The sequence below is a fragment of the Mizuhopecten yessoensis genome, unplaced genomic scaffold, assembly GCF_002113885.1.
Source record: "Mizuhopecten yessoensis strain PY_sf001 unplaced genomic scaffold, ASM211388v2 scaffold11185, whole genome shotgun sequence".
Lineage (NCBI taxonomy): Eukaryota > Metazoa > Mollusca > Bivalvia > Pectinida > Pectinidae > Mizuhopecten > Mizuhopecten yessoensis.
The window spans coordinates 1,336,418-1,353,119 of NW_018408922.1; the positions used below are offsets into that span (position 1 = coordinate 1,336,418).

Here is a 16,702-nt window from a genome sequence, read left to right on the forward strand (position 1 = left end):
TTTACCTATTTTCAAAATATTGATGATAAAGCCTCACCTCAATCCGATCTTTTAATACAATGGTGATGTCCACGATCGGTCACGGTAGACCTGTAGCCATCGTGTAGTAATTCTTTATATCTTAATATCCCGTAACATTTTTTTTTCATTTGCGCCAACTACATTTAATATTGTTCAGCAGCACTGATTTATCACTGACTGCAAAAGAATAGCAAAGTCCATATCACCATGTTTTTTGCATACATAAGCATTCTTACTATAAGGATAAAGCCAGATATGTACTTAAAGAGCTATGTCAGAAAACTGCCCATATTTCCCCAAGTCGGCAATTATGAATACGATTATGAATACGGGGGGAAAAGTTAATGAGTAAATAATTTCTAGTAGCGAAAATGGCCGGAATAGACATCAAACCAATTGAATATGAACTTTTGAACTGCTGAGATATTAGGTATTGTTAATATAATACTGTAAATATAGCCATATTCACTATATCGATGAAAGTGATGGCGTGTCCCAGACTTGAAAATAATACTTTCATCGCTTTCCCATCTGAGGACCAACTTTTGAATACATTTGTTGATTCCGTGATGTAACATCCATAAATAAATCGTGTGACGGGAAAGTGGTCCCCCTTTGGCTGTTTGGGAAAGTGCTCAAAATAATGAAAACCTGGTTGATCAAGTTCCTCAAAACTGCTACAGGTGTTTCTTGCGTTAAAACAGATTGTATTTCCATATTAGTGTATGTCCGATGTAGCCGAATGTGTAACACAGTTTACTTTTTAACATTTAGGCATGTGGTCTTTTTTCCTTAATTAAGTAATGAAATATTTTTCAAATCAATTGAACATTTTACAGATATTTTAATAATGTTGATTTATTTTATATGGAATCATGTCATCAAAAACCTGTACACGTGTACAGTACAGCTTCGCGTTGTAGATAAGACATCATTTTATCATTCTAAATGATATTTATGAATTGTTTTACCCTCCTATTGGCACTAGTAATTTTAATTATTATTTAAACACGAACAAATGATGCCGAAATACAAAATATGTGGGATTGTTGCGTCATAATAATAAAGGCCAAGCCAAAAAAAATGTTATTATCGCCAATATGCACTACAGTCAGACAGTCAAGTGTCACACATTTTTGTTGTAATCTATCCCAGAGGTAAGAGATGTGATGCTGTGACCGCGTACTCTAAACTATTACAAAATAAAATAGCATCAGCAGCACAAGGACTACAGAATGGATATATTTAATATATATATAATATTTAAATATTATACATTTTAACATTTGTTATTGAAAATTTTGAAATCTTATATGATGTATTATTAAATTAGATATGATCAGCTTCCAGCTTAAATAGGACACCACCTTAGATAGAAGGGTTAACCACAGGTAAAAATACAGGTAAATACTGCCAGTACTACTCAGAAAGGTTCATTCCCATTTATCCAACTTTTTGAAAAATAGGTACTACAGGTAAAAAGTTTGGGTTGGATAAGTGGGAATAGGGTATATTGTTAAAACAACAAACACTAATTGGAGCTTGGGTCAAGTGTTGGGTTAAAAATATGATACAGAAATTAAGTCCTTTTGGAAATGTGTATCTATATTCAAAGTTATTTCTATTATTTATGTTTTTTTTCATTGATTTATTGATTCTGTAGTTATGATATATGCTTTAACAATAAGACTAATTTCTATTTTCAATATATTTATTCAATTAATATCAGACATATATATTATTAACAGACATATTAAGTATTAAATATACAAAATAATACAAAATAATATTTATTTCATAAATTGATATAAAGCACTAGAAATAAGATGATAGCAATATGAATCATTTTACAAGATAGAAAAGTTACAATGTATAGTAAATTTCACATTTAAAATGTTTGAATTAAGCATTGATCTATATCAATCGAATATTATAGAGTCATATCAGTTCATTGAAGTTTCAGCAGGCGTGACACTGTGTCTGTATACTGGTAGATGTCGACTTCCCCTTGAATGAGTCGTTGTTTCTGTCGCTGTAGTCTGGAGTCTAGGATTCTGTATTTCAGCTCTCTTGACTTTCTAGTGCCACCAGCTGCATACTGGATAAGTCGGATCTCATTTGCTGCTTGAGTGTGCTGGAGTTTTTCGATGATGACGTAGAGGTTTGGGTGAGCTCTGTGAAGTTGGTTGTTGAGTTTGTGGTGCCATCCTTCTAAATGGTTTGTTGTTCTGGGTCCAACTGTTGAGTAGTGGTTCCATTTTGCTGTCTCCATCCCGATCCATTGCTCAGTAGCGTAGTCGTTGAACTTGGTGATCTTTGCGTCATCGGTCTCGTAGTCTTCAATTGCGTGGAACCATACATCATCTCCTTGGTTGATGGGGACTAGTGGCAATGCTGAAGCTCGTCTTATATGTAGGTTGAGGTGGTTGTCGTTGGTGTACTGGTCTGCTAATCCAAGTTTCTGTACCTTTCTCCATATGCGTTTGCAGTAGTGGAATAGACAACCTTTGATCGACGCTTGTGGAAAGACTGTCTCTGCTGCGTTACGGGCTGAAGACTCGAAGTCGAGGAATATAGTGGTTGGATTGAGTGGTGTGTTGTTGTTTGCTGCTGCTGTCTTAACGATCTCGATTAGGGGTTAGTAGGTGATCTGGCATTTGTCAGGTAGGAAGGCGAATATTAGTGGGTACATCTCGTCGTCTATGAGTGCATGCAGTGTGTACAGATGGGTGAAAAGTACAGGACTGGCGTAAAAAGTTCCATCCCCAAATATTGTGTCAGCGTTACTAAGATGGCGGAGGTTGTCTGTAGTACCAAATACCAGGATCTTGTTGTGGTAACCATCATCTGCTAGTAGGAATTGTGCTCCTGTAATAGTCTCTTGCCATTCTCCCAGGAGATTAATGGCATCACGTGTGGTTGGAAGTGGTGGTAGTTCACTGTTGCGTTCTCGGTACATAGCTGATTTGGTACTGACGAAAGTTGGTATCTGTTCAACGACCTGGTGTGTGTGATCGTCCCATTCTCTGTTTCTGAACTTGATGATCTCGCTGTCGTACAATGCGGGTAGTGGTTCTAGAGTTTTGGCTGCCTTTTCTCCGAGTGTTGCTAGAAATTTCTTGGCATCTATGTCAGCACGAGTTGGTTGGTGGTTGTGGTCTCTAGGAAAACTGGTTACCATGTTGTCTCTGGTGTTGACTGTGCCTGGGCAATCTTTCTCAGCGAACTTCCAGTAGGCTAGTTCTGCATCTCTACCCTGTTTTCTGGTCTTTATCACATATCTGTAGCCGTTTACAGCTAAGTAGTGGCCTCTAGCGTGTCGAATGTAGTCTACTCTTACTTGTGCGTTCGCCATGGTCAAACTTGAATAATGAATTTTGTCGGTGGGTCAGTGCTCATAAGCTAAAAACTAGCTTGGGATGCTTAGTGAGTCGTATTCAAAATAAATGAATAAATTAGTAGAAAAAGGCTTGGGTGCTTCTTTAACACTGTTCAAAGCTTATTAACTGTAATTAATTAGAGATATGCTCAAATCAGATTAATTGGGATTCTAAATGAATACTACCAAAAAAAAAAGTAATTATTTGATAATGATATATCAATTATTCATGCCAAAGTTAAAGATTGTCTTATTTCTTAAAATCATTTGATTGCTTTTTTCGATTCTATTCATATTTTTCATTCCTTCTATTTCATTTCTTTTTCCATTTAATTATATTTCTCATGAATATTTTATACATACTTTCACTTAAAAATGTATTAAAATTACATAAATGTATCCACTCTATAATACTTTTCCCTCTATCCATGGAACAATTTGTCTTGGTTATTTCACCTAGTGATTAAAATATACTACTAAACAAACATGCCCACAGGGCATAAAACATAAAGTTGGATAAATGGGGAGACACCCTCAGGGCATAAAACATCAAGTTGGATAAATGGGAATAGCTTTTTTCAGAAGTTGGATAAATGGAAAGACACCCTCAGAAACAGACTATAATCCTTCTAACAACATTCTCCTCTCCATGTTATTTTAATAAGTGGGGGAACTGATGAGAACAAGACTTTTCAAGCTATGCAATGCAATATCTTGTATTTCACACTGTGATAAACAATAGCCATACGCCCTATAATGGCTCCGATTCATTGGTTGTTTTTCACTGATCAGGTCAACCAACTGAAACAATACCTGTTCTGAACAATTAGCACCATTTTAGCGCTAAATTAACGTGGCGTCATTATTCCGTAGCAATACCACGCATTTGAATTTATTTCACCTTTAAAATTACATCGTTATTTCACAAATGGATATATTTCATTCACGCTAAAGCTACCGTTAATCGTATTGTTCTAATTGAAATGATATTTAATTAGCACAAATACAACTATCTTCCAGAGAGAGCGATTTTTCAGAGATCACTCAGGCACACTATTGTGCGCAACAAGAGGTCATCATCAAGTACAATATAACAATGATATGGTTGACCGTAAAGCACTCATCTTATTATGCTAGCGTACAATAATATAGTGGAAACTATAACACTCCTCATACAATGATCAACACAATATTACACTGTACTATCATACCTTATCATACAATGACACTCATCATACACTCATCATTCCCTAATATAGCCATGCAAGAAAAGCTTCAGACTTTCATTTTCATTCCTGAATATTTCATTGTCAAAGTTTTACATAAAATGGGAATATTTGCAACAAACAAAGCAAATAAAAGTCCACTTCTGTCAATGTAAAATAGCACATGTATATATACACAACATTGACATGAAAGATGTATAACCGCATACAACTGTATATATATATTATTATTTTCATTTGGGTTATTTATCACATGACGGGGAAATACTACTTCATGTCGTTCTTACGCGTTCGAGTTTCCCCATTCCAGGCATCTCTAGCAAAATGAGCAAGACTAGACCTAGTACCAAAGCATACGACAACAATGGCGCGGAAGCCTGTTCCTCCTTACTGTTTCCTTGTCGTCCTGTTTCGGTATGTCAAACAATCTGTTGTTATGTGAACAAATAGGCATCGATTGCATATTCCGTCTTTGCGTATTGCAGAGTTATCTTCTCTTGGGAGCAGGTACTGATTGTTACGTCACTTGTTTGTGAGAGTAACGTCATCAATTTTACAGAAAACGACGTAATTTTCTCGCACAAACCAATGACGTAACAATCAATACCTGCTCCCAAGAGAAGATAACTCTGCAATACGCAAAGACGGAATATGATAATCCACGTCATCTGTTTATGCTAGGGGAGACAACTCTCATGAAGAACTTGTATTCTATCTTGTGAAATGAATAGCGTATGTTTGTGTATCCGAAACATTGTGTTAAATCAATAGTGTCTTGTTCTTATCTACTTTAATAAATTGTTTGTTGGTAGGGGTAATCTAAGAAACCTTTTATGTTTCATATCCATGTAGCTGTGCAAGAAGTTCTTTAAAATAGCATTAAAAATACATTTCAATGTAGATCTTAAATAGTGTATAAATCCAATTCTGGTGAATCCTAATTAAATTCATGTTCTTACATATGTATAAAATATACTGCTGAATTTCGACACAAATCCCCATAATTACCTCTTTTTTAACAGTGAGCTTGTGGTATGTAGCAAATAATATAGTATTATCGTGAGGATACTCTTTTGCATAAGACATAGATTTCGTGCTCTTGTAGATAATGAAAGAATAGTTTGAGATCTTTCAGAACAGTTTCTTTGCCTCATTTCGGAAGTTTTCGATATTAAACGGAACAATGTTGGCGTTTACTGTCAGTGTGATATCGTCACAAACTTCGTCTTCAGATGTGTCACGGTCCTCGGCACTCACAGTAGCTGCGGGAACCGTAGCTTCTAGGCCCGATTTTTTTTCCCCTTTTTTTTCTTTTTTTAAAGATCGGGCCTAGAAGCTACGGTTCCCGCAGCTACACTCATGATCACATATGACGTAAACCTGACAGTTCCACATTTAATCCAACGTTTGGATTCTCTTCAGCAGATACATGACAGCAAAGTGTCTGAGCTAGCTGGTCGTGTTGCACACATGGAGAAACTTTGTAAAAAAGATTCGCAAAATATGAGTAATACTGGGAGGGAAATGATCGATTTGCTCCCAGAAAACAAATATCTAAAGGTCCGAGTAACCAGTCCTGAATTACAGCTTAATATTGCACAGAAAGAACAAAGTCCGCTGACCCGATCGGCCATTAGAAACAAGCGAGCAGGTAAGTGTCATTAAAATAGTATGTTGGTTAAACTCAATTTAACCAAATAAAACAAAGATACATAGAATTTATTTTGACAAAATCAGGATTTTACAGTCCTTTGACAGTCAGCTACAATATTAAATTTAAAAAAAACATATTTTAAAAAGTTGCGACGTTTAGATTTCTGCTCTTGGTTTTGCCATTGTTCATCAAGTTTATGTTCATATTATTTAACTGTGCTTGAATTCAGAACATCCTACTGAAGATTGTTCCATAAATCAACAGTTCTTTGAGTAAACGAAACTTTTTAAATATTTGATCCTGATTGCGATTTTTTAATGAACAGAATTGTATTATAAAACTACCTAATTCACTAAGCCTATTAAAACAAATTCGTACTTATTTTCCTTTTCCTATTTTTGACATCTGGAGGTGTCGCTTTTTTTTTTTTTTTTTTTTTTTTTTTTGTCGTCTCCTCTCATTATGACAGCTTTGAGTTTCTTTTTCTCTTTGTTTTTTTTAACACTTATTTACGTTTACGTATATTACATTATTTGTGTATGGTACATCCAGTCTTATATAAGTTTAATTTGCAATATTTAAACTAGTTCAAGTTATTTTTGTATGAATGACACATCTAAGTAAAGAAGGGTTATTCCCCTTGGAGCAGGAAAATGTTTCCAATCTTGGATGCAGACCATTATATTTCGTATCGATTTTATCTTTATCAAATTAGTCCCAGAAATCGTGTTGCGAACGCAGCAAAAGCACGATTTCTCACCCGGGTGATAAATCATGCTAGGGTGAGAAATCGTGGCGTAACAACTTTCCGTTTTCATAATAAACACACTTATGATGTCCTAGCTACAGAAACAAACGTGATTTTCAACATATTTTAGATCGTTTTATACTATGTAGAATTGATGGTATTAACTGTCATTTGCGTTAAAGCGGTTTAAGATAAAGATGTAAAGATACTGAATTTAGTATTTTTTGTCTAATTTTGTTTTGTCCTTTCATGGTTTACGTACAAGTTTCGGTTTTGTTTTGATGCTTTTTTTCCTCCTTTGGATAGATAGTCTTACTCATTAGGAATGTCGCCATCTGGAAACTTTCGTATTCATCAAACACATCGTGGAATTTGTCATTGCAAGTGGGCGTTCAGACTAACTACGGGTGTCCAGGGGCGTGTTCGTTTATGTGGAACAACCGATTTGTCCGTTTTTGAATGCATCTTTTTCGGGTATAAATCCTGGCGGACTTGCACATGTGTATGAAGGCCTTGCAAAGCTTTGTCAATGCTCGACTGACAGCAGCAGCATATTACTGGGTCCGACCTCATTTCATAAACAGACCACTTAACCGTTTCAACCGTTTGGATCGCGATAAACAAAAGCGGCCCTGATATGTGTATAACTGTATATGGTTATAACGTATGTGATTTGTATACACAGTATATTTGCTTGTCATTTTGCAGGTACTGGGGCCGCGGCGTTCCATGTCACCATGACACGTACAATGACAGGTCCAAGCACCAACGATATCATCGCGTTCAACAATGTCGTGACGAATATAGGTAGTGCTCAGTTCAGCACAAGCACCGGCGTCTTCACATGTAGCCATCCCGGCAGTCACGTGTTCACGTGGTCTGTGATGGTCAAAGGTCAACATTGGGTCGTCACACAGCTTCCCCAATATTGGCTCATTGGACACAGGTGATGATCTGTACGCTGTTTCCGGGTCCGGTACGGTGGCCGTAGAACTGGCCGCCGGTGATCAGGTTTGGGTTCGAGTCAGCAGTCACGCTAGTGGTGCAGACATCATCCCAGTTGCGACCACCTTCGTGCTTAAGTAATTAGTGTCACTGAGAATGAAAGTCACTTATCTATGATGTTCTGCTCTGTTAACTATAAGTTACCTTGTTCGATTGTTATGCTGCTTGACTGTCAATTACACAATGTATTTGTTTATTATCAACAAAAAATGAAATAATTCTAATACGATATTCAACTGTAAAGGAATCAATTTAATAAGAAAAAAAATTGTATTTCAATGATATTTCATTGAATATGATATAGCAATTGATACCAGTATTCTGCACAATTTGTTGACGCTACACAAGAATAGTTGATCTATGTTCTTAATTTCATTGATAAAATATCGGTACTGCTGTTGGCGTTTTCGGATTTGAGATACAGTAGAGGATATCGGGGAATTTCGCCGCACTTTAACATTCTGACATTCACCACTTTCGCTCTCCCCTATGAGGGCGAATTTATCATGACAGCGATTATTAATACACACCATACAAACGATATATAGTCTTAACATGTGAACAGCGAAATTAACACTAGGCGAATACGGATTCAAATGAGTAAAATTAAAGATTTCCATTGGACCAATAAACAGTTAACTTGCAGTCTATTGAAATTTCTCGTTACCTGTGATGTGCGTTAAAGCATTTTTTGCTGCGGTATTATTATATATTTTATACCCCCTTCTTTTTTAGCGTCACCATCATCATAAATTTATGTTGCTGTATTCGTTTGTGTGTTGCCTCTAAGCTTTGTATGTACTTGTTTTTTTCAATGTACTTACTTTTTACCGGGAGTTTTTCGCCCAGTCAAGCTTTCACCCTTCGCCAGAATAATTCATATTCGCCCCGATGTTAATTTTGCCATCTCATTTAATAACTGTCCATATTATGTTTATTTACTTCTGTTCGCTAAAGTGATAAATTTACCTTCATTACGGCCGGCGAAAGAAGGAAAAAATTAAACTGTAGCGAAAATTTCCCTGTTTACCGTATATCATCGCATTCACATTTCGCGCCTCTCAGAACTGTTCAAGTAACGCACGTCACACGCACCATGTCTTAACGTTGTAAGTTATAATCATATTACTTGACATGGTTAGGACTATATTACATTTAGCAGTTAACATAACTAGATGCTCTCAAATTACATTGTTTAGCAGAAAGAAAATGCGTTACACATATAATGTATTAGTGTCGCGAAAGTAAGTAAACTTTACAGTATTCGTAAAGAATTATGACTACCTGAAACTCACTCTTATAACCCAAAGATATTACTTAATGCAATACTTTATGTTATTCTACAGCTTGATAGGTGGTCGGGAGGCGCAGTAGATAACGCGCTGACTCTTTACCAAGACAGTCGGGGTTCGACTCCCAGATCGGACGCGAAAAGGTATATTGGGGTCACCTGCCTGACCACGGGGGTGTTCTCCGGTGACAATCTGGTTTCCTCCCATGTTACGACCCCCTTCGCAGTTCCATCCGGACCTATAAAAATGATTTTATGTAAGCTGGACAAAGCTTGTTTTATACCTGTTGTAAAATATACCAAGTTTATATTTACAGCAATACATAACGAGACTCCATCGGTCATTAAAAAAAGCGAAATACAACCTAAAAAACCGAAAGAAACTTTGCCTTTAAAATAATCCTTACATTAATAAAAAAAAAAAAAAAAAAAAAAAAAAAAAAAAAAAAGTCAATCAAAGTCGACAATTCATTTGAAACCCTATACACGCGGACTGATTCCGTGCTCATACCACTCAAAATCATCCTTTCATAAAACAATGAAGATTACCCGTTTATGTTTTTTTCATTGTCAACGTGAACTCTATAGCGATCACATGTCTAACATTCTAGTTCTGCGAATCTTAATAAATAAAGAAGGTTTTTTTCTATTTGATTGAAAGGTAACAGCAGTTTTATGAACTACCTGCTTTGTAGCTACGATCAATGAAGAGCGGGTCCATTCGACAGAGCATATGTTTCATTCACAAATAATCAATATGACGTGATGAGTTTGCCAATGTATTTGTGGTGAGTTATTTAATGAATTACATGTACATTGTTTATGCTGTAATTGTATAAACATGTAACAAACTGCAGCATTTTATTGATAAACTTGTCGACTGGTTTGGCCTGTTTGATCTGCTTCGTAGGCTTGGGAGTGCGATTTCCGTAACGTTGATCGAGTAAAGACTTTCTGGTTCATAAGAACTATTCTGGTACTCCCACATGTTATACTGTGAGTACACCCAAAGACCTTAATAGTTCCGGTCGTAGCCTATGCGGTGCAGTCGACAGGTACTGACCGCAGGTCAGTGATTTTTTCTCTCTGGGTACTCCGGCTTTCCTCCAGCACCAAAACCTGGCACGTCCTTAAATTACCGAAGCTGTTAAAAGTACTAGGACGTTAAACACAAACTAACCATACTAAACCATTGTGTTGTTATTTTCCTTGTTTGATCGCTAATAGGACTAAACGTTTGCTAGTGACATTTTGAATAGTCCTATTATTAACTAATATTGTTATTTTGACTTTATCTGGCTATTTTTTAAAACAAAATGACACTATTTCTATAACTTTACGTAATGATGACACACTAAATCGACATTCCAATGGACGCATTACGTAAAGTTCCACTAACAAGTACTTTATATGCAAGACGATGATATCACGCTGACACATACGTCCATTGGTCATTACACTGTATTATCGGTTAGCCTCTGAAGGAAACAAGCGTCGTCTAAAGTGAATCTGATAATGTCCGCTTGTAATCCTTTATCATGAAAAAACTATAGTTGACACACATACTTCACGGCCCCAACAATGACCATGCACACCTGATTAGGAGGAGGAAGCAGCGTGTTGGGTGTTTCCTTTGCTCTCAGGTTTTACCGATGTTTGTCTTCGACGAATGATGGCGTATGTGATACCGTTTAGAACTCCACCAATATTTGAAAACGTCGTCACCATTTGAAAAAATGTCATTGGTGGTTCTTCAAACAATAACCATATTCCAAATACAGTAGCAGCCCACCATTGAACGAAAAACGCGAAAAGAAAAAGGATCATGTTTCGGGCTGCTCGATGAGATGCACGCGAGGCGTTGCTGGAACTGCCAAGAGAGTGCTGCAATCGTTTGGCCTCGGATTGGATCCGGTAAAAGGTCAGGCCGTACAGTATGGCATTTGCTACCAGAATGAGGCTCATCGGAATCGTTGTCAGGCAAATATTGCTAATCTTTGCTTTGATTCCGTCAAAGAAACAACTGCAACAAATGAAAAAACATGAAAATGTAAATAACTTTGAGCATATTGAACTAGCAATTGTCACCCTGGTAAAACGATAGCTACTTTCCACTGACTCGGCTAGAATAATGATTCTTCAGCTCATTCCGTTGAGCGTCAGGGGTCTAGGGATCGTTCTTTATCGTAAACATGGAAATTGTTGACCCCTGTCACATAGGGGACAACGAGTTAAGGTTTACTGCACAAGGTTAAACACGACAAGTCAGTATGTGTACTGTAACCTTGATATAATGCCCCTCGTTCACGGCCAACATATTTCAATGACAATTTTCTTATTTTCTAAAGAATTCCTTTATACATTCCCATAAAACCCTTTATAACGCCAATTTTTTTCTGGGCAAATGGTGGCAGTACAACGTGGTTTTGCTGTATACTGCTTGTCAGTGCACTTACGGTACAGGATGTATTGTCACAAGGGTTTATTTATCGAATAGGGAAGCACACTCGCTGCTTTGTTCAGAAGACTATTCAAAGGTGTTTTTTGAAATCTAAATGTAAGTATTACATACCCGATGTTTGTACTTATTCTTCAAATCAATTAATTGTTAGGTTAAAAGTTCTTGGTGGTTGCACTAATTTCCCTTGACGTTAATTAAATAGCAATTTAATGCTTTGTTAACTTTTAAATTAAATGTTGATTGCAATAACAAGAACCATGACATTTCACCCATTAAGTAATATATTTATGTATAGAATTACATTGAGTTTCTATCAGTAATCGACTTTTAATCCTGAAGTGATATTAGCCGTGTCATTTTCGTTAATTCATCCACAGCTTTCCAGGTTTTTAAGACCACAGGTTCATTGTCGTTCTTCCTTCCGGATTTCTGACTTGTTACTTTATTTAAAAGGTGCTTTAGCATTTGATGAAAGCTAGTGATATTGACATGTATATAGCAGTCCAGTCAATGTCAGAAATCAATAAGTATCAATTTTGTTATTGCATTAATCTGAAATGAAACGGAACTGCTTTTTCATTATGATTATGTTATGCAAATGACGTATCCGCACTCCAAAGTCGAGTCGTTTGGAATATTATTATTTTGCAATATTTTATGAAAAAGAAGTTATATCATATGTAAATTTGAAATAATAGATACTCCAGCTTAATTCTGCAGTAGTATGTCCCGACAACCGATGTGGAATTACATGCCATGAACCGTTGTTCGAAATAAGAGGAAATCGATGTTGTTCGTCTCACTATGGGATTTAGTTTGGTACGTTAACTTTTGAGTATTGTGACATTTTCTGACAATGATTTTCTCTTTAAACATCATTTGAGGATGCTCAGTGTTACCCCTATTTCCAAGTGAACAATTATAAAGATCTGACATTTGTACGAATTCACCGTATTGGCAGTTGACCAACCCGCCCTTATTAACCTGATTTCATGGTCCTGTGGCTCTATTGGGGTGTCACACATTGCCGACATGGTTACCCTCTTTGTGGTCCTGTTTAATCTCATACATAGTTCTGATGGCAATGATGAAATAGCTTTTGAAGTTTTTCTAACACTGATAAATCACATTGTTACTCTCAAACCAAAGTAATGTGGTCGCGTTAGTCTCGGATTCAGTTTATTTCTTCACAAATTAGTTTTACCTGGTTGCCTAGCACTGTAAACCTTTTGTTTTGTTTTAAATGAAAATGATATTAAACTGTGCTGAAAAGTGACTTCCGTCGTATACGGCTATGCCATAATCAATCAATATGTTCATAATATCAACTCGGTCGTATTATAATGCAAAGTGATTTATCATGTAAGATTCAATATTGACGGATTATGCAGTGTAAAAATGATACAACGGTAAGATACTATCAACCGTTAAATGTTAACACGTAGATATGAAAAGGCGTGTGGGTTAATTCGTCCCTTTAAACAGCCTGTCATGGGCGGAATATGACATCGTGTCCCTCCTCGCCGTTTTAAAGTATAAGTTATCTATACAAAACGGACGGACGCCTCCTTGAACTGGAAAGCTTAAGCGATATTGTATTACTTCATACCGTCTACTTATTTCAGTCGATAATTTGACCATTGTTTCTAAAATAACAATATGTATCAATTCATATCTCTGTGTTTGTACCATGTTAGAAATAGTCAAATAAATTTAAAGTAAACTAATATTTCATTATCAATCCACATCCTGATGTATTCGACGAGAAAGTAAAGTGTAAGTAAACACATTATATCAACTTTTGTATCTACAAACAATTGGCCAGACCCAATAAAATCGATAGATTCACAAAGAAAATCCAAACATATTACTCATATATTTGAATTTGTCACTTGCACATTAAGCGATTCAACATGGATTCAATATGATCATCCGGTTACGTTAAGTAATATTATTTTTGAAATCTAACGCGCACTGAGGAATAGGATGATTTTTATATGGTTATCTTTGACACCGATGTGCTCAATATCTGTTTTGCTGACAATTATTGTACAATGACATAATTGAACGCCATATGTGTCGTTATATCAGTGTATGGGCTGACGTTAACTGTTACCGATAGCGGCTACGTTATGTAAACATCATCTTTGACACTTACAGTTTCAAGTGGCAGTCCTGTTTCTGTGACACGCGACATGGCAGCTAAATCGTTATATTAAAAGTATACAACATTTATATAGCGCTCTGTATATTTTGCAAAATTACTATAAAACGTTTTACAACACATGAATAACAGTATCCTTACAGTGACAGATATAACAATCAGTAGATAGAAAGGCGTACAAATTAGCATTATACATTAGCTAGGTATTTATCTCCAAAAAGATATAAATATGTATAGGGTGGCGTCTGTCGTTTTCTGTTGTTAACCTTTGGAACACATGCATTTATAAGTTTGGTTGGTTTAATAAGTCGATACTTTAATATGCTTATATGCTAACATTTACGTTGTAAACGCTACAAAGTAACATACCAGCTCAAAATATTGTTCTAATGACAGTTTAGCAACACAAGCATGTTAATGTTTTCTAAATGGAAGTTACCCGAGTTCGCTCTTCATTTTTTATTTAGTCAATTCATATTGTTCAGTCAAGTCAGAAATTTTTACGGAAAACCTAGAATCATTTCCGAATTCTACTTGAGCGAATATCGTTAACCGTAGCCATTAAAAATGTGTGCTACTACGGGACCGAAATACACATTTATGAAAGTGTGCAACACACTTGCTTGCAAACACAAACCAAGGTGTGAAATAACATATTTTGGAAACCATTTGCGATGCACACACTAAATTGGTTATATTTTTTCGTTAAATCCTGAACAATTTCAAAAACAGTTAATCAACTGTGACATGTAATCTCCACAAGGATGGGAGGCTTAACTGTGACTAAAAAGAAAAGGAAAGTTAACATTCGTGAGATTAAAACTTTGATAAGTAGGGCAGTTACATATTTTATACATTTTATTGCTATCAATGCGTTGTTTAACAAACAAAATTCATTTAATATAGGATCTTACATGAGTTTCCATTTCATATGAGATTAATGACACGAGTCTAAGAATTTTTCAATTTAGCGAGCCTCTGGCGAGCTGTAATGAAAAATTCGTGACGAGTTTTATCAATTTCATATTAAATGTGCGTGACGTCACAATTAAACCAATTGAAACTTACAACCAATCAAACAAAGGTCGAAGAGATCCTAAATAATACGCAAAAAAATAAATATGACATGGGTATAGTCACTGGATAACACAGTACTTTATGTGGTAAATGTGAAAGAAATGCTGGATACAAGTGTACCCGCCCTCCTTTTCTGTCATAATCCCTGACAATTTGGTTTTTAACTTCCAGTTGCTTGATATAGCAATGACTACAAATAAATGGTAAATAACGTTCTTTTTCTTTTGGTATTCCGAAAATAAACCTCAAAGAGCGATATCATTAACAATGCTGAATTCATCCGTTTTTACAGTTCAAGAAAGCGATCTTACAGTTCAAGAAGGCGGAGTTATTGTTAGGTCCTGAAAAACTAGCTGTATTAAAGTTTCTTTTTAAGTGAAAAAAACAAAGTTTATTGTAGGTAGATCAAGGTCATTCATTTGAATAAACATGATAACACCTCCTTGCGAAAAGTTGCATTCCGTGATATGCCATTACTGACGACTTCATGGTTCTTCAGAAGAAGTCGTTAGATAATGAGACTTTTAATCATTAATGCTTACCCGGATGTACACGCTCAGGGAGGGTTCAATGAGGGAGGAAACCCGAGTATAAAAATCGTAAAACCCTTCATATGGAACGTTTTGGTACCAGTGTACGCAATATTAGGTGCACTATCATTTTTTTTAAATATGGCGAAATATTTACTCGGGTTGATTTATCCTGTATTAGCAAAATTGGATCTTGGGTAATTATCTTATCATATTAAGATACCTAAACATTGAAATACTGCCAATATTCTCAACGTTATCAGTACTCGCAGAATTAGTCTGTTCAAAGAGTAAAGGGTTTTCTTTCGTTTGTTTTTTAAAAACTGACTTTCATGGAAGGTTATTGAATGAACAGATAAATGCACCGTGGGAATATAGCTTAAAAAGTTATCAATCTCGTATCGTGGCCATCACTGTGTGTTAACATTGCGGTCCCACAGAGAGAGCAGGCAAACATTCCAACGATCATACTTTTGTAGCTATGTGTAAAATGTTCATAGAATTAAATCTGCCTCTGTGGTGATTATCTATTATATAACATTTTGTTTAATGCATTACGTTTGATAACGAAAGTAATTAATACCATATACAATATTAAAATGTCTAACAGCCGGCAAATGTCGGTATGATTTTTTCCAGAAATGTGATATTATTTGTATTCATGTTAATTGATTAATATAACATAGGGATAATAATGATGAACAAACTAATACATAGATTTAAAGGTTAAACATCCATCCAAACCTGGTATTTAAGTGGTATTTAATCTATCTATTGCTTATATAAATATGAACAGTCTAGCTCAACGTTACTGTGTTTCAGAGATTTTAGTTACACTGCTGTATTTACATATATACGACTCTCTTTAAGACGAAAAATGACCAAAAAGTGCTTACAGATCTCTGCTCTGTCTTTCTGCATAGATTTCGAAATAAACGGGTTTTTTTCGTATTTCCATGAATCATGTTATAGCCAACGTTTAACCAACCACACATTGTTTTTATAGTTCTCAAAAAGTCACTGAAGATTGGCTAATATTTAGTCTACGAACACTTACTACTGACTTAGACTCTTTAGATATTATTTCACATAATGTTTCCAACATCTTTCAACTTCCTATCAATGGAGAAGTTCAAAAACAGAAAA

General features: G+C 35.7%; 1 protein-coding gene across 1 annotated transcript; it reads left to right on the plus strand.

Annotated features, from left to right (window-relative positions):
- Positions 1–6,096: 6,096 nt before the first annotated feature.
- Positions 6,097–7,978, plus strand: LOC110440582. The gene is made up of 2 exons (XM_021483726.1): positions 6,097–6,277; positions 7,737–7,978. The coding sequence occupies exons 1-2, from the start codon at positions 6,097–6,099 to the stop codon at positions 7,976–7,978; spliced, it is 423 nt and encodes a 140-aa protein (XP_021339401.1).
- The last annotated feature ends 8,724 nt before the right edge of the window (positions 7,979–16,702 follow it).

Excerpts from the sequence above, each read along its gene's own strand:
- LOC110440582 (XM_021483726.1), top strand. The coding sequence starts at position 6,097 with ATGGAGAAACTTTGTAAAAAAGATTCGCAAAATATGAGTAATACTGGG. Across the intron at positions 6,278-7,736 it reads CATTAGAAACAAGCGAGCAG|GTACTGGGGCCGCGGCGTTC; the intron begins GTAAGTGTCATT and ends GTCATTTTGCAG.